The sequence below is a fragment of the Oryctolagus cuniculus genome, chromosome 3 (assembly GCF_051225735.1).
Source record: "Oryctolagus cuniculus isolate XC-2025 breed Fujian yellow rabbit chromosome 3, ASM5122573v1, whole genome shotgun sequence".
Taxonomy (NCBI): Eukaryota; Metazoa; Chordata; class Mammalia; order Lagomorpha; family Leporidae; genus Oryctolagus; species Oryctolagus cuniculus.
Window position 1 is genome coordinate 144648401 of NC_142869.1, and position 19384 is coordinate 144667784.

The window sequence follows — 19384 nt, forward strand, 5'->3', positions numbered from 1 at the left end:
AGGTGTCCCAAGAGGGTGGCGGGGACTGGACTAGTTAAGTCATCAATGCCTCTCAGGGTATGCACTAGCAGGAAGCTGGAATCAAGAGCAGGGCTAGGACTCAAACACAGGCCCTCTGATATGAGATGTGGGCATCCCAAGCAGTACATTCAGCTCTGTGCTGTATTTTCACTTCTGGTTGTTCTTTTTATGTTACTAAAAATTTTTTACTGGGGCCGGCGCTGTGGCATAGCAAGTTAAGCCCCCATCTGCAGAGCTAGTATCACATGTGGGTATAGATTGGAGATTGGAGTCCCAGCTACTCCACTTTCAATCCAGCTTCCTGCTAATACACCTGGGAAAGCAGCAGAAGATGATCCAAGTGCTTGGGCCCCTGCACACATGTGGGAAACTCAGATGAGATTCCTGGCCCCTGGCTTCGGATCCACACAGCTCCAGCCATTGCAGCCATTTGGGCAGTGAACCAGCAGTTGGAAGATTTCTCTCTCTCTCTCTCTCTCTCTCTCTCTCTCTCTCTCTCTCTATCTCTGCCTTTCAAATAAGTAAATAAATAAAAAAAAATTTGTTAAAATTTACTGAGCCTTTTTTCTCAGAGTTTTTCCTTTCAAAAAGAGATTTAAAAGTTTATTGTGATGAATTAAAAATTGGCCGGCGCTGCGGCTCACTAGGCTAATCCTCTGCCTTGCGGCGCTGGGACACCGGGTTCTAGTCCCAGTCGGGGCGCTGGGTTCTATCCCGGTTTCCCCTCTTCCAGGCCAGCTCTCTGCTGTGGCCAGGGAGTGCAGTGGAGGATGGCCCAAGTACTTGGGCCCTGCACCCCATGGGAGACCAGGATGAGTACCTGGCTCCTTCCATTGGATCAGCACGGTGCGCCAGTCACGGTGGCCATTGGAGGGTGAACCAACGGCAAAGCAAGACCTTTCTCTCTGTCTCTCTCTCTCTCACTGTCCACTCTGCCTGTCAAAAAATAAAAACAAAAAAGATTGTAAGTGGATTTCGAGTTCATTTGGATGTTATTGTGTATATTTGAAGTTTTCAAAACTGTTATCGGAGATATATAGAAAGTAAAATGGTTTATACAGTGAACCAAACTGATCTGTGTTATCACAGTTATTTTTCTTATGACAAGAACAGCTAAAATATACTTATTTAACCAAATTCCTTAGTATACTGCAGTTTTATTAACTGTATTCCTCACATTGTCAACAGGACAAGTTAACGAATGTTGATGAGGGTGTGAGAAGAAGGAACCCTAGTGTATTATTGATGAAAATGTTGATTGGAATAGCTGTTACAGAAAACAGTAGGGAGATTCCTCCAGAAACTAAAGATTGGACTAGTGTGTGACACAGCAGCCCTTCTGGGTGTGTCCACAGAGATGAAACCACCGCCTCAGGAAGGTATCCACACTTTCATGTCCATTGCATTTTTTCCCCTCAATGACTAAAACATGGGAACAACCTTTAGGTCTATCAGTGGGTAAATGAGTCAAGAAGATGATGGTATACACCCGGGAATATTGGAAATATTACTTGGCCTTAAAAAGGAGGTCCTGCAATCTTCACAACATTAATGGACCTGGAGGACATGATGCTGAATGAAATATGCCAGGCTAGGAAAAGCACTGCCTATTCTCATTGGTATGTGGAATTTTTATGTAAAAATAGAGAGGTCAAATATAAGTGAAGAAAATCGTGGATACAGGGTCCAAGTAGCAAATGTGTAGGATGAACAGATCTAGAGATATAATGTACAACATGAGGGCCATAGGTAAGATCATTTTAATAATTACTCATTTAATGATTCATTCATTTGTTAAAAAAGCATTTGTTGAAGGAGCATTTGAAAAATTCATAAATTACATATTAAGCAGATAGTAATTAAAAATATTCTGGATATGATCAAATCTTATTTCAGAAAAGATGATTCAGAAGGAAGTCACAAATTATTAAGAATAGTCTTGAAATCTACTTGGCAGTGTTAGTCACCCTAAGCTTTTTAAGCTTTATCTACAAGGACTCTGGAGAAGGGAGCTACCCTGAGAAGAAGGAGCAGGGATTGATGTAAATTGCACTTTATGTCAATTCCAGTTGCAGTGATTTAAGCCACTTATTAAAGTCACATAGATGGTGTTCTGCGCTCAGACCTCACATAGTTGTAGAACGGTTAGTGTCCTCTATTTAGGAGATAGTGAAAGGTAAATGCAAGCAGCATTTTACAGAACAGGACCATTTTCTGGTCCTACTATTTTCTCAAAGAGTGTTGTTTTTCTGCCCCCTCTTATATTTTGAAAAGGTAATTTATGCTTGGTTTCCAGACTGCCTGGGAATGTTGGCTCTCTCAGGACATGCTTTCTTTTTTCCAGCTGGTTTTCTGCTGCTTTGCTTCTGTGTTTGGGCCTGCTTTGTGTCTCTTGGTTCTTTGTAGTGCTTCTTAGTCCTGGTCCTTTCAGTCTCTCTAGATATACCCTCCGACATGCTGCCATCCTGCCTGCAGGTTGTTGCTTCTGTTGGCTTCTACCATCATCATGGACACATTGACACAAAGGTTTTCATGTTCCCACCTGGCTTCCCAGTGGTCCACTCCATGTGTGTGTCTGCTTGCCTGTGTACAGGCTTGAAAACCCCCAGCCAGCCCTTGGAACTGTGCTTAGCAATGCAACGATGAACTGCACATGGCCTGGACAGGAAGAGGAAGCATTTAGCCAAGTATTACACTGTCAGTAAGAGTTTTCTAGACAAAAACAAGGAAAAAGCATTCTTGAATAAGAACCTATGTTAAAGAGCGGCTGAGTATATTTCTTTTCTACAGTATCAACTCTTGGAAGTATTAACACTGAGTTGAAAAGATAACCAGATGTTTAATTTTGGTAAATAACACAGATGGACTTCCCAAAGACAAGTAGTATGACCAATCTTTTTTAGAGATTTATTTACTTATTTAGTTAGTTACGTGAAGGGCTGAGTGCAGAGGGACAGGAAGATGGGGTGGGGAGAGATATCTATTATTTCACCATTCGAATAGCTACAACAGCCAGGTCTGGTCCAGGTTAAAGCCAGGATCCAGGACCTCCGCCTTGATCTCCAGGTGGGTAGCACCAGGGAGCTGGATCCAAAGCGTACAGTAGCTGGCACGTGAACCTGGTACTCCAGTATGGGATGCAAGTTTCCAAAATGTGACTTAATCCAGTGTGCCACAACACACATCCCCTGGACAATCATTTTTAGTGACCGTGGATCAGTATCTATCTTCCCTGAGTCTTACCAACTTAGACGTCGTAAACACGTTAATGCTTAACAACTGATAAATAAGAATTGTGCCTTTTTTAGTGTTTGGTTCTCTGGTTTTTTGAATCAGTTTGAAACATTTTGCCCGTTTGTATTTTGTGAACTCCTCTTGTGTTCTTTAGCCATTTCTGTTAAATTATGTGCCCTTCTCACATTGAGATAGTAGCTCTTCATTATATATTGCAAATATTTCTTTGCTCAGTGTATTTCTTTTGCTTTTTTAGTAGTACTTTCTTATTAAATAAGTGGATTTTTGAAATTGATTTTGACATCTGTGCTTGATCTTGTTTCAAAGGCATTTTTCACCTACGGTTATATTTTAAAATACTCCTATTTTTCTAAACTATGTATAGTTTTATTTATTTATTTTTCTGTTTATCTCTTCACCTACTTGGAAATGTTATTTTTGTTTGTTGCTAGATAGAATGGAAATATGTTTTATACTCCAGTTGTCTCTTGCCTTAACACTGTGTATTAAATAATCAGTCTGTTTCTCAAAGTCGTGAAAATGCTTCCTTTAGTATTAAATTTGGTGTGTTTTTAGATTCCATCTTTTCCGTTGACATACTCTTTTCTCTCCCAGATCAGTTACGTACTAAATTAAATTCTCTAAAAATGTTTCATTATAATAAAATAAGAATAATATATCTTTTCCAGGATTGTGAGTAATAATGACAGAATGAATATCTAACATTTACTAAATGCTTTGGTCATAAGTGCCCAGTAAAATGCTGCTGCTATTGTTATTTATATTATTATTGTTCTTGTCAGAATCATGTTAATTTCTATAGCTTCACAGTATTAATTTGTATCTGTTAGGTTAAGTTCACCCTATCTTAATATATCAAGGCTGTCATGAATTTTTCTTCCAGGTGAACTTGAAAATCAACTTATTTCCCTCAAGTTTGTTGAAACAAAGCAGGCAAAAACAGGCCTGTTGATATTTCAATTGGGAATATATCTTTATATGTAGGTTGATTTGAGGAGAATTGGTTCCAAGGTATAAAATGCTGAGAAAGTGACTGTTATACTGTGATTTGCTGCAAGTTTGGCAGTCAGCAGGCTTGCAAAGCAGCTTACACATTAGACACTTGATAGAGGGAAATGGGATTCCTTTTAAGGCTGACCTAGAACAACCCTATTTTATGCTTATTCTCTTTAAAAGTTTCTCAGAATGAAGGTAGTCCCCCCATAGGTGGTAATACATTGATAATTTGGAATCTGTTTCCTACTGGAAACAGTGAAGTTAGGGAAGCATCACCTAGGGGCCTCTATCAGCATGTCTTAAGTACTGGAAACTTAGAACAGTGCTGCTGAAACGAGACCCCTGGACCAGGGCAGGTCCACAAACAAGAATGTGTGCAGATGAGGATGGAAATTTAGGGTATTGCCTTTAGGCAGGTTTATAGCAATTAACAGGGTACTTCATGTTATCGCTGATCATTTATAAATATGAATTTGTTTTATGTGCTGTTCAGTTTTAGTTTTTTACTGCTATTAGTTCAGAAATAAACTGGAAGCAAATAAGAATAAAACAAAAGACTCGTCCTTCATCACACAGAGCTTGAAAAGCGCTTACTTAGAGTACCTTGTGCTCTGAAGAACAGGAAACCTTGCCTGGATGGACTAACATCCTCTCCTGCTCCCTGCACAAGGGTCACTTTTCTTTTCCAATGCTTTGGTAATTTGTTTTCATTATTTGTTCTTCCACATCTGTCTGCCAGATTGGCCAGATTGCTTTTGAGAACGGTTGCATTGCTTACCTGGCTAGCAGCAATTTATGAGAGTGCCTTCTCTTAGCACTTTGGGCAGCCAACATTTAGGATTCTTACATTAATACAAAATTGCTAACTTGTAATAGCAAATCTTCACTGAATTTCAATTGAATTTTCAACTATGCATGTTGTGGCACAGTTTTCAGTTTCTTTATTAATGATGCCTTCATTTCTGCCTTTGTGGCTGGTTCCCTTTATTCATGGTTCCGGTTGGAGTCTTGCTGTTTTGAATATCTGCTTATTTGTGTGTATATATATTCACCCTGTGCCTAATAACACAAATGCATTCCACACATTTTGTTCATTGCCTTTAAGTCCTATGGCAATATATGTATTTTAAACCCCCTTTATTATTCTATTATTAGAACATCCTCTCAATTAAAGATTTACCAAATGTTAGTGCTACTTTTAAAATTTTGCAGGAGAGCATTTTTTTTTCATTTCCAGATTTTTTTTCTTTATTTTTATTTTATTTTATTTTTTTTTAAACTTTTATTTAATGCATATAAATTTCCAAAGTACGACTTATGGATTACAATGGCTTCCCCCCCATACCATCCCTCCCACCCACAACCCTCCCCTTTCCCACTCCCTCTCCCCTTCCATTCACATCAAGATTCATTTTCGATTATCTTAATATACAGAAGATCAGCTTAGTATACATTAAGTATGGATTTCAACAGTTTGCTCCCACACAGAAACATAAAGTGAAAAATAATAGATGATTTTTTTTAAATGATGATGAAATCAGAGAAGACCTATTGTCATGTTTAATCCCAGTGAGAGTCAAGTTGGGAATTGATAATTTTTTTTTTTTTTTTTTTTTTACAGAGGATCAGTTTAGTATGCATTAAGTAAGGATTTCAACAGTTTGCACCCCCATAGAAACACAAAGTGAAATATATTGTTTGAGTACTCGTTATAGCATTAAATCTCAATGTACAGCACATTAAGGATAGAGATCCTACATGAGGAGTAAGTGCACAGTGACTCCTGTTGTTGACTTTACCAATTGACACTCCTGTCTACGGCATCAGTAATCTCCCTATGCTCCAGTCATGAGTTTCCAAGGCTATGGAAGCCCTCTGAGTTCTCCGACTCTTATCTTGTTTAGACAAGGTCATAGTCAAAGTGGAGGTTCTCTCCTCCCTTCAGAGAAAGGTACCTCCTTTTTGATGACCTGTTCTTTCCACTGGGATCTCACTCGCAGAGATCTTTTGCCAGAGTGTCTTGGCTTTCCATGCCTGAAATACTCTCATGAGCTTTTCAGCCAGCTCCGAATGCCTTTAGGGCTGATTCTGAGGCCAGAGTGCTATTTAGGACATCTGCCATTCTATGAGTCTGCTGAGTATCTCACTTCCCATGTTGGATCACTCTCCCCTTTATTTACTCCATCAGTTAGCGTTAGCAGGTACTAGACTTGTCTATGTGCTCCCTTTGACTCCCAGTCCCTTCACCATGACCAACTGTGAACTGAAACTGATCACCTGGAACAGTGAGATGGCATTGGTACATGCCACCTCGATGGGATTGAATTGGAATCCCCTGGTATGCTTCCAACTCCACCACTTGGGGCAAGTCAGCCTGAACATGTCCCAAATTATACATCTCTTCCCTCTCCCATTCCCACCACCATGTTCAACAGGGATCACATTTCAGTTAATTTTCAACACTTAAGAATAACTGTGCATCAATTACAGATCTAAACCAGTCATATTAAGTAGAACAGATAAAAAAACTACTAAGAGGGATAATGTATTTAGTTGTTCATTAACAGTCAGGGCTATGCTGATCAAGCCACCATTTCCCATAGTGTCCACCTCACTCCAACAGGTTTCCCTCTTGGTGTTCAGTCAGTTGTCACCGATCAGGGAGAACATATGGTATTTGTCCCTTTGGGACTGGCTTATTTCACTCAGCATGATGTGTTCCAGATTCCTCCATTTTGTTGCAAATGACTGGATTTCGTTGTTTCTTACTGCGGTATAGTATTCTAAAGAGTACATATCCCATAATTTCTTTATCCAGTCTATCGTTGATGGGCATTTAGGTTGGTTCCAGGTCTTAGCTATTGTGAATTGAGCTGCAATAAACATTAGGCTGCAGACCGCTTTTTTGTTTGCCAATTTAAATTCCTTTGGGTAAATTCCAAGGAGTGGGATGGCTGGGTTGTATGGTAGGGTTATCTTCAGGTTTCTGAGGAATCTCCAGACTGACTTCCATAGTGGCTTGACCAGTTTGCATTCCCACCAACAGTGGGTTAGTGTCCCTTTTTCCCCACATCCTCGCCAGCATCTGTTGTTGGTAGATTTCTGCATGTCAGCCATTCTAACTGGGGTGAGGTGAAACCTCATTGTGGTTTTGATTTGCATTTCCCTGATTGCTAATGACCTTGAACATTTTTTCATGTGCCTGTTGGCCATTTGGATTTCCTCTTTTGAAAAATGTCTATTGAGGTCCTTGGCCCATCTCTTAAGTGGGTTGTTGGTTTTGTTGTTGTGGAGTTTCTTGATCTCTTTGTAGATTCTGGTTATTAACCCTTTGTCTGTTGCATAGTTTGCAAATATTTTTTCCCATTCTGTCGGTTGTCTTTTCACTCTCCTGACTGTTTCTTTTGCAGTACAGAAACTTCTCAATTTGATGCAATCCCAATAGCTGATTTTGGCTTTGACTGCCTGTGCCTCCCGGGTCTTTTCCAGAAATTCTTTGCCTGTGCCAATATCCAGGAGAGCATTTTAACCTTAACTTCTGTGTGTGTTCTTTAATCTCGAAAGCCTGGAGTCAGGATCTACATGACATTTTACTTTTCAAATGGCTGTTACCACCAGTGCTTTTTGAATAATCTCATCTGTTCTTACTGTTTTCCGGTGTCCCTTTTGCTGTCTTTGAAGGTTGGGGTCTTTTCTCTTATTGCTCTTCGTTCATACCATACCATATTCCATGCATTTAGTATCTGATAAGTTCAGCCCTACTTTCCCGGTCTTCTTTTTCAAACTATTCTTGGATATTTTTACTTGATTTTTTTTCCAAGTGAATATTTGAATCATTTATCGAAGTAGTATCTTGGTTTATGTTTGAGAACAAGATGTGGAAGCATGATATTGAATTCTTTTGGTTCTGACACACATTGATAGATGTGCATATGTAGTAAAATGATATTAACTATTTGAAATGTAATGTGTGGCTGGCGCCGTGGCTCGCTAGGCTATTCCTTTGCCTGTGGCGCCAGTACTCCGCTTCTAGTCCTGGTTTGGGTGCCGGATTCTGTCCTGGTTGCTCCTATTCCAGTCCAGCTCTCTGCTGTGGCCCAAGAAGGCAGTGGAGGATGGCCCAAGTGCTTGGGCCCTACACCCACATGGGAGACCAGGAGGGGACACCTGGCTCCTGGCTTCGGACCGGTGCAGCGCACTGGCCATAGCGGCCATTTGGGGGGTGAACCAACAGAAGGAAGACCTTTCTCTCTCACTGTCTAACTCTGCCTGTTAAAAAAAAAAAGTAATGTGTGCTTCTAGCAGAGTTTATTTCTACTTCTTCCATTCACTCATCAATTATTATACATTTCTGTATCTGTTTTTACAGTAGGTTATCTTTTTTTTTTTTTTTTTTTTTTTTGGACAGGCACAGTGGACAGTGAGAGAGAGAGACAGAGAAAGGTCTTCCTTTGCCATTGTTTCACCCGCCAATGGCCGCTGCGGCCGGCGCACCACACCGATCCGAAGCCAGGAGCCAGGTATCCCCTCCTGGTCTCCATGTGGGTGCAGGGCCCAAGCACTTGGGCCATCCTCCACTGCACTCCCGGGCCACAGCAGAGAGCTGGATTGGAAGAGGAGCAACCGGGACAGAATCCAGCGCCCCAACCAGGACTAGAACCTGGTGTGCCAGCGCCGCAGGCGGAGGATTAGCCTATTGTGCCGTGGCGCCGGCCTACAGTAGGTTCTATGGTCCATACAGAGAACACATACATACCTGTCATTATTGCTTGATTTTATTAATTTGAAAATACCTACATGCACATTTATTAAATTTATAAATATGCATAAAAGTCACATTTTTGCAATGCATTTATCAGTAATTTCCCTTCTTGACATAAGGAAGCCTATGTTCCATTCTAAATTTACAGCAATCTAGTCAAAAATTCTGCTCTCTGCAATTTAGTTAAAATTAACTGAGATTATTTTATTTTTGGGCTCTTTCACCCTTTTACACAATCCTATGGGAAAAGAGAAAAACAACTTCCTGTCTTCTTGCCTGAAGTCATTTCTGCTTTGATTACATTTGAGTTTACGAGAAAATGTGTTTTGTATTTGTGAACTCTTAATCAAAGAGAGTCCTTCATGTCTGAGGGTGGCCCTCTGAGTCATGAAGTGATAAACCCACTCACCTTCCTAGGATCTCCTTAAGGGTGTGCCAGCTTTGATAAGATGTGCTAGATTAAATACGTGAGAAGTTACTGAGTGGGATAGTCAAGATCATGGGGTAATTTTAATAATGACGTAAACCAAACCACTGAAATAAGACTTTATACTTCTTTTTTTTAATATTTATTTATTTATTTATTTATTTTTTGACAGGCAGAGTGGACAGTGAGAGAGAGAGACAGAGAGAAAGGTCTTCCTTTGCCGTTGGTTCACCCTCCAATGGCCGCTGCGGCCGGCACACCACGCTGATGTGATGGCAGGAGCCAGGTACTTATCCTGGCCTCCCCTGGGGTGCAGGGCGCAAGCACTTGGGCCATCCTCCACTTCACTCCCTGGCCACAGCAGAGAGCTGGCCTGGAAGAGGGGCAACCGGGACAGAATCTGGCGCCCCGACTGGGACTAGAACCGGGTGTGCTGGCGCCACAAGGTGGAGAATTAGCCTTGTGAGCCGTGGCGCCGGCAAGGCTTTATACTTCTATCGTGATATTCCTGTGTTATTCCTGTGGCCCAAAATTCAAAGATATCAACATGTTTTTAATATTCCTTTTACCATATTTCTTAGTGTCTATTTTAGATCGGCTTTTTGACGTGTTCCATCATTCATAAAGTCTGTCTATTCTATCACAGTAGTGAGTCCACTAGCCTTTGGTTAAAAACTACACCCCCTCTTTTGTTTTTTTAGGTTGCTTTGACAGAAAAATTTCTGTTATCCAACTGAAATCTGGTGTCTTTTGCCCCAAGAATGCTCCTTTTTCTGCATTGTGTCTAAACAGGAAGCTACTCTTTCTTACCCTGTAATTTATGAGATATCAGCCATGATTATCCTTCAGATTCTTCTCTCCCCATCCTGGACAGATGGTCGTGAATTCTCATAAAATGGGTGACAGCTTCAAATCAAGTGTGCTGTCACTAGATGAGTGCACCAGAGAAGAAGACTTGTGCATATCTCTTTCCACATGAGTGCCTCAGACTCCTTTTTGAGTTCCTGAAGCACTCAATTCTGTGAATTGGAGTTTGCATCCTCTAAGTCATTTTTGTTTAATTCTTAGAAATTTGAAAACAGTTTAATAGGTTATATCTAAGGATTTTTCCTTTCTATTCTCAAATAAATAATTGCCTGGAAAAAATTCCTTTTTTTTTTTCCGTTTATTTTCTTTTCTTGATGCCTCAGAAGAATTTCTGTGAACTGCATCATTCATCTGTAGGCCTCCTGACTGAGTTCCAGTCTTGTCCTCAGTAATCTCTCTCCTTTCTCTACCACATGTCACACTGTTTGGTACTCTCATGTTTATGCTCATAAATACTCGTAAGTAACTTTATTTTACATAAATCTTTGCAGAAACTCCATTCCATAACAAGATAAGAAGATCACAACCGTCATTGTGCAGTTTTGAAGTTTGTCTGGTTTTAGACAGTTACTGTGCTAATTGTTGACTTACTGTTGTTGCATAATCTCTTTGTATCTTGGAGTTTTTTACTATGTAAAACAAATGATTAAGTAAAATAACTTCTGCAGTGCCTTCCTGTTCAGACATATGACCTGAAAGCTGTAGGTAGACATCTGAGTGGCCTGGGTATGATGTGGAATTGTGTATTCCAGTTAGCTTCTCAAGAAGAGGCGAGTTTACATTTTGTGAAAAAGTGGCTTTAAAAAAAATTTTATTGTGTATACTTAAGGCTTATAGCATTTTACAAGATAAAAACGTAAAATGGTAACTATAGTGAAGCAAGTTAACATACCCATCATCTCACAGTGTACTTTCTGTGTGGTAATCAGAGCAGCTGAAAATCTACTTATTTAGCAGAAATCCTTACTGTAATACAGTGCTCTTAACTATAGTCTTCATACTGCATATGGTGGTCTCTCAACTTGTTCATCCTGCACACCTGATGCAAGCCTCAGGTCCTATGACGCATATGCTCCACTTCCTCTCCTTCCCTGACTCTGGGCACCACTGTTTTATTCTGTGTGTGTGTGTGTATTTGACCTGCTTTTGTTTTTAACCTAGAGGACATATGCAAAGTGTTATAAGCAAACATAGAAATAAAATACTGCATGAGGACATAGAAAAATATTGCATGATCTCCTTACATATGGAACCTTAAAAAAAAAAGTCATTTTTGAATGCCTCAGAGAAAGTGCACTTTATAAATACAGTTTCTAAAGCTCCAAGAAACTTTTATTAAAGCTCATTTAAAAACCTGCCAAAGTGACAAGTAGAGAAATTATGCTTGATATAGTTTAATGCATAAAAATGGTCAAATGTAGAAATCTCTCATTTTGGTTATCTGGACTACTGGATAACTGTTTACTAGAACTGTTAATGGTGTTAAAGGTGACTCAAAACCCTATTCTGAGGGTTGACTGAGGAGATGGTCCACATGTTCCTTTCTTGCTTGTATTTCTCTTGTGATTTACTAAAAAGGGAAACACATGTTTGAATAATATCTTCCCATGCTGAGAGATTTAATTATTTTTCATGATGAATTCCCACTGGAAAGAAAATGTCTGATGTATTGGCAAGAGGTTGAATTTATATTGTCAGCTAGTACAGCCTACTGGCCCATGTCACCAAAAGCTCTCCTCTGTCCATGTGACCACAGTGCCTTTCCATCACTGAATAGGCATCTGCCACAGTGCTTCAGAAGAATGGCCCTTGGGTTGTCCACCTGGTTAACACACACAGTTGTGTGTCTTGGGCTCTGAAGAATCTCTTGGAATGGATGAAGGGAGCTGCTTCACATTTCTCCCTCCCTCCTACACCTCTCTCCCTTTCTCTGTGTCTTTTTTTTTTTTTTTAATTAACTGTGCTATTACTTGGAAATTAAGGAATGGTGGCTGCTTTCCAAGTGGCTATTGAATATATTTACATCTAATCTGAATTGAGATGTGATGTGTTGTATGTATATAGTACATACCAGATTTCAGAGACTTAATAGGTATTATAAATGTCATGTTGTATCTCATTTTATATTGGTTATATGTGGAAATGATATCTTTATGTATAGGTTTCTGTGTTTATTTTGTCTATTTTGCTTTTTGTAATGCAACTATTAGAAAATTTAGAGTATGTTAGTGGCTCATACTGTATTTCTTTTGGACAATGCTGATCTAGAGGGGTTGTCACTTGTTGTTCTGAATAGCTATAAATATTAGTAGCTGTGGGGCTGGCATTCAGCCTCATAGTTAAGACTCCTGGCATCTCATACCTGAGTGTTTGGGTTCAACAGCTCCAGTTCCTGACTCCACCTTCCTGCTAATGCAAACCCTGGAAGGCAACGGTGTTGGGTCAAGTAATTGGATTCCTACCATGTATGTGGGAAACCTGCATTGAGTTCCTGCCTCAGTCTCTGCCAGCCTTGGATACAGTGGGCATTTGAGGAGTGAACTAGCAGGTGGGAGGGGTGTGTGTGTGTGTGTGTGTGTGTGCACATGCACGTACAAGTACACCTCTCAATTGACTACATTTTTTAAAAAAATAGAAAATAAATTAGCCTCCAAACTTTTTACCCAGTAGACTTTCACTTGGAAATTTTTACATGATGTCTTTTTGTTTACATCATGAATATTTCTACTCCAGATCTGATTATTTTTTTTTTTCTGTGTGTGGATTAACAAACATCTCTCAACTGCCACCCCACTGATATTAAATACATACTCTGTGGTATCCCAGAAATCTCATTCTGTGAAAGTAATCCTTCTTCCTCCACATTTATTTCTCCTTTCTCTGTGCTTACATTGCACGTATAAAGTATATTCTAAAGTAATTTCTAAAAGTGTTATCAGTTTCTTATTAGAACCATTTTGAAAGGGAGGAATAAGACACACAAGTTCTTTTGTCTTTTTCCCAAAAAATGATCATTTTCAGTTCACAAGAGTCATTGGGCAATTGGCTGACATCCCCTTCATGAAGTGTCATTTTAGTCATTCTTCCCACTTCTTGATGCCTTGAGAGGTATCACTAATGCCACAGAACAGAGACTTAGGATTTGTGATTACATTGTTTTGGTTAAGTCAGTTTTTTCTTTTTTTAATTGGTACTTTGGAGGGAAAAAAAAGTTAGAACCTTTCTGTGAAAAAAAGCATAAAGGAAGGTCACTGTTGTATAGTTTTTATCTATAGTGCTCCCCGTGCTCCTTTATGTCTCTAATGCCTCCCTTTTTACCCTCTAAAACAATGGCCTTTGGATGTGCAGGATGATGCCCGCCAACTCTTTGTGCTTGCTGGAGCTGCTGAGGAAGGCTTTATGACTGCAGAACTCGCCGGAGTGATAAAGAGATTGTGGAAGGATAGCGGTGTGCAAGCCTGTTTCAACAGATCCCGCGAGTACCAGCTTAATGACTCGGCAGCGTAGTAAGTAATCATAACTTCAGAGCTCAACAATCATGAATAATTACTTGCAAATCAAATTTACCTCCAAGGCAGTTTTACTGCAGAATTGGCTGACACATTCTTATGCAACTTAGGATATGCAGCATGACAATATTTGAGAACTGTCTCTGCCTCTTTGGTGTGTATTTGTAGCCAGCAGTGCAGTTGCTGCCTGCGTGTGCAGTGGTGTCTCCAGAGATTGGTACTTACGTAACTCTATTGGAAACATGCAGAACGGGACTGTTCCCAGTATATTTCCAGGAAGGTAATTAGAACTTCCCAAAATTCACTTGGAATTTGGGTGTATCTCTAGTTTACTTGGAGCTAGCCAGATAGGGGTTAACTGATTTAGGGTGTTTTCATGACATTCATGGTGCCTGCGAAAAGCTGCTTGTCTGTGACAGAAAGCTTAAGCAGGAATACTTTAAAGAGGTGCCTGGTGGTCACAAGATAATTCCTCACTAAGGAAAGTAGCTGCACATTTGGAAATTTTCAGTTGTGTTTGCCCTGTGCACTGTTTGCAGACATTTAACTACCGTTTTTTGGGAAGAGAAAACCTGCCCAGATAATCCAGGTGGTGGCCCCAGAAAATTAGCAGAGCAAGTTGTGATAAAACCTAATTAGGAAGCTTTCTGTTTGTTGATCTATAGAGAATTAAAAAAAAAAAAAAACAAAAAACCACAAGTGGTGGCTTCCCTGGTTGACTGCGCACACACACACACACACACACACACACACATACAGAGTCAGTAATATCAGCTGTGGTGTGTCCAGTGTTCCTCAGTCTTTAGGATGCGTGTTGTGCATTCACTCTACTGCCCCAGGTCGTTCTGTGTTCTATCAACTTCTAGGGACATAAACCAGGATTAGACAGAAGATGACAGGTATTGATAGGTTTAGGTCGATGCATGCACTTTGCCACGGTGAAAAGCAAACAAATAGGGTACAGCTCCTGAGGACCTCATTATTTTATGTCAGAGCACATACCAGGTGTGAGCAGATAAATAATATAAAACCACTACATCACCCTTAGCAGTCTTTACTCTGATTTCCTTAACCTATATGTTAAATATTCTAACATATGAATTACATATGTGGTTTCTATATGTATATGTGACTTATCTTATTGCTTCTGTAATCATCTCTGCAGGTGGTATCTCCCTTCCACATGAAATGCATGTTGGCCCCCTGGGCAGGTCCTTGCTTCCATGTTTTAGGAAGTTTTTTTTCCGAGTTTTAGGAACTCATAATGCCATTTTCTTTTGCTTCAGGTTTACATTAGTTTTCAATTTATTTGACTTATATTTACATTGTGACTATTTGATTATTTTCTGCCCTGCCAATACACTGTAGATCCAGTGTCTGTTTTTACATACACCCTGGCACACCGTTGTCAATTTGATATTATCTTGTTTAATAATGGATGAATTAATAAACTAGACTTCACAGACCTTAGAAGACAAATTGGAAAAATCACCTAGAGGGAGAACAGAACTCTCCTGTCAACCATAGTGTTTGCTTTGCCACCACCAGCACCTGCAATAAGGTTGAAACGGAAATCACTGTTTTAGCGAGACAATGCTCTGTTGCATCCAGCAAAATGAGCTACTTCAAAAATTAAGGAGTGCTACTAGGGGATGATAGATTAAAGACTCCTGGCCAGCGCTGCGGCTCCATAGGCTAATCCTCCCTGCGGCGCTGGCACTTCAGAACCCGGCACCCCAGGTTCTAGTCCCGGTTGGGGCGCCGGATTCTGTCCCGGTTGCCCCTCTTCCAGGCCAGCTCTCTGCTGTGGCCCGGGAGTGCAGTGGAGGATGGCCCAAGTCCTTGGGCCCTGCACCCGCATGGGAGACCAGGAGAAGCACCTGGCTCCTGCCATCGGATCAGCGCGGTGCGCTGGCCGCGGCGGCCATTGGAGGGTGAACCAACGGCAAAAGGAATACCTTTCTCCCTGTCTCTCTCTCTCACTATCCACTCTGCCTGTCAAAACAGAAAAAAAATAGATTAAAGACCCCTTCCTTGTCAAATGGGGGGACTGCCAGACCCCCTCAGTCTCTTGGCTAAGACCCTTCTCCTTTGCAAGCTGCTAGTACATGCAGTGAGAAACCTGTTGCTTTGGTTCCCTCTTATATCATGCCTAGCACTTCTGACTTTAAAATGGCAGTAATGGAGCCAATTTTCAAGAACAAAGGAAGTTGTGGAAGCCTTTTTCTCCCTGGTGGTTAAAGGATATCTTGCCTGGAGGTGGAGAGATGCATCCTCACCCCCTCAGGCCTGTCTGACGATTTAGACTTTCTCAAAATACTACTTGTTCTTTTTTTTGCCTTGTTGAAATATAAATGTGCATTATTTTTAGAGACCATAGAGCTTTTATGTAAAAAAATATGTGAGTGACTAGAGTACATTTTAAATAACACCTCACTATTTTAGTGAAATCTTGCCATGGCTTCTTTTGTTTATCAAATCATATTTTCTTAACAGTAAAGTACAACATTATAAAAGGGGTCTTCAGAAAGTTCCTGGGAAGTATACATGATGAAAAAATGATGGATAGATTTCAAAAGTTTTATTATGCCAAATAAAGTTGTCTTGGAATTACATTTTCCACAAAGTTTCTGAAGTCCCTATATGTATACAGAATCGAAGCAGAGACTGGGTGTAGTGGTAAAGCTGCCGCCTCTGACACCAGTATCGCATATGTTTTGTCTTCTGGCTGCTCCACTTCCCATCCAGCTCCCTGCTAATAGCCCTGGAAAAGCAGCAGAAGATGGCCCAAGTGTTTGGGACCCTGCACCCACATGGGAGACACAGATGAAGCTCCTGGCTCCTGATTCCTGGCTTTGGCCTGGCCTAGCCTTGGCCATTATGACCATCCTGGGAGTGAGCTAACTGAAGGAAGATCTTTCTCTGTAACTTCATGTCTTTCAAAATAAATAAATCTTATTAAAAAAAACAAATCAGAGACTGTACTGGGGGACTGTCATCAGTCAATGTGATGATAGAATTCTCTTCTGTATATGCAGCAACTCAAGCTGTTGTCTCTGTGTTCAAATATCGATGCCACATATACATATACATATATATATATATATATCTGATTGTCTAGAATGCTTTTGTTACTACTAAAGTGTTTATACAGTATTCCAACCATATCTCTGATAAATCAAATATTGAGCAAGCTCCTTTCTTTTCATAAGGCCACATTCCAAATGGCTAATCAACGGTTTCTCAGGGTACTGCCAATTTAAAGCTGCCATAGTTGGTGTCCCTCTGTACCTGGCCTTATGTTGCTTGGAGTGATGCTCCTCACTCGGCTTACCCTGGGACTAATTCCTGACTTCTAGTTTAAGGTTATGCATAGCCTAGTAGTGGCCTTACCCTCCAAAAAAACACGACTGTTCCTCTCTCCATTCTGATTGCAGCCTTTCCTGATGGAAATGACCTTCTATCTTATGTTCCACTACTCTCTTCTTTCCTGACTTCCTATGAATTAGTAACTGCACCATTTAATTTGACACTAAGAAATTTACTGTCTTAGATTGCATGGTGTGATCCACTACATTTAATCATTTTTTAAAACTGTATTCACTTGAGAGAGAGACAGAGACAGAGAGACAGAGATCCTGTCTCCACAATACCCACAAAGGTCTGAGCTGCACGTGGGCAGAATGTGGAGTCAGAAGCAAAGTGCAGGTCCCTCACATGGGTGGCAGGGGTCCAGCCACTTGAGTCATCACGCACTGCCTCCCAGGGTTTCACCAACCAGGAAGCTGCAGTCAGCAGTGGAGACTCTGATAAGGGATGTTGGTGTTACAGCAAGCATCTTAACTGCTACACCAAGTGCCTGCCCCATCTACTACATTTGTCTGTCTTAACATGCTTTGTATCCCTGACAAGAAAACTTATGAGTGACTCAAACTAAGAGGTACAGTATCGATACTTAGCAGTAAAACTACCGGATAAGGAAGCGTGCCTCGTATTTCCCTGGGTGTAACAGCAGGTAGAAAAGAGACAGCATCTCATCCAGGCTGGGGTCACAGGTTTCCTCAGTGCTTTCTCCAAAAAGACTTTGACACTTTCTACAAAAACATCTGAAACGTCAGTCCAGAGTTACATCCAGAAAGTGTAATGGATTTTAAGAAAGAGATTCATGGTTGCAGTCCTGCATTAAAAAAAAAAAAAAAAAATTGTCGTCTTTCCTTTGATTGCTAGTCACTGTCTTTAAGTATAGTTTTTAAAAATAGTGAAAGACCTTTGTGGCCAGAGAAGTATAAATATTTTCATTTCAATGGGAGTTACGTAAGCTCTAAGCTTAAATTGGTTGTTTTACCTCATTACATAGAAATTTTAAACCTCCCAGTGACTGCAGAGTATTGCCTGTGTTTTTCTCTCCCTATTAGATGATCTTTATTGGCTGTATTTACTGTTAGCATGTTGTTTTGCTGTTTGTTTTTTCAGCTATTTGAATGACTTGGACAGAATAGCACAACCCAATTATATCCCAACTCAGCAAGACGTTCTCAGAACTAGAGTGAAAACTACAGGAATTGTTGAAACCCATTTTACTTTCAAAGATCTTCATTTTAAGTGAGTAGAATCAAAATATGATTTATAAATTTAGAAATATAAAGTTGTTTTGGAAATAAAAGGTATGATGGTAGATTTTTGTAACATAGCAGTTACAGTCAGAAAACTCAGATGATTGAACAAAGAATTTTGTGGTGAAAGAAGACAAAACAGAAGCATCTTTAGGAAGAATATTGTTATTTAAGAAAAATAGCCTAGCAAATTCCCTTGGTCTATAGTTTTTTTCAATGATGCCAGTAAACGTAGTTTTCGGCTTCTATTTCTAGATAGAAAATACTACTCTAATACACTGTAGTATATTTTGGAGGCATTGCTGTTCATCTTTAGGTAAAAAGGAGAGTTTTATTGATAGAATATATGCTTGTTTTTGGAAATGTTTAAAAAGAAGGGTGCCTTTTAAAACTTTTTCATGAAAAATTTTACTGAAAACAAACTTATGGTTGCACTGTTTGATGTTGCAAAGTGTTTGTTTAATTTTAAGTGTTCTTACTAAGGACTTACCGAGGTCTAAGCAGAGAAGTACTGAGTTGTATCTTTCCAACATGGGAGTGGTCTTGGAGTTCATTTTGTCCAGTCTCCTCATTTTGTAATGAATGAAGCAGGCTGAAGATTGTATTTCATGCAAATTTCCAGAACTGCATATAGAAAGAAGTGGCAATTTTCAAGGTTTAAGGAAAACTGTTGGATTAGACACAAATATTTTATTTCCAGATTCTTGTATTATCTATACAACCCTTGCAGTCAATTTAGTTTAATCCATTTTTCCCTTTCAGGTCAACTGCATCTAGGTTTAGGTAGCCTGACTTTTCTTCTGCTAAATGCTCTACTTATTTGATAACAGTTTTTACCAATCAAAATTGCCATTCAGTATGCATTGTTATCCATCTGTTGACCAGTTAACTCTAGTTAGCAACAACAAAATGATGCAAAAAGAGGTTCTATATT

The 19384-nt window shown here is 39.9% G+C and overlaps 1 protein-coding gene across 1 annotated transcript in view; it reads left to right on the top strand.

The window, feature by feature from the left end:
• GNAI1 (G protein subunit alpha i1) overlaps nt 1–19384 on the top strand; it is a 113080-nt gene that overhangs the window by 71821 nt on the left and 21875 nt on the right. The window contains exons 4-5 of the mRNA XM_002712018.6: nt 13677–13834; nt 18311–18439. Of these exons, the coding sequence (XP_002712064.1) occupies nt 13677–13834; nt 18311–18439 (287 nt within the window). The remainder of the gene's footprint in view (nt 1–13676; nt 13835–18310; nt 18440–19384) is intronic.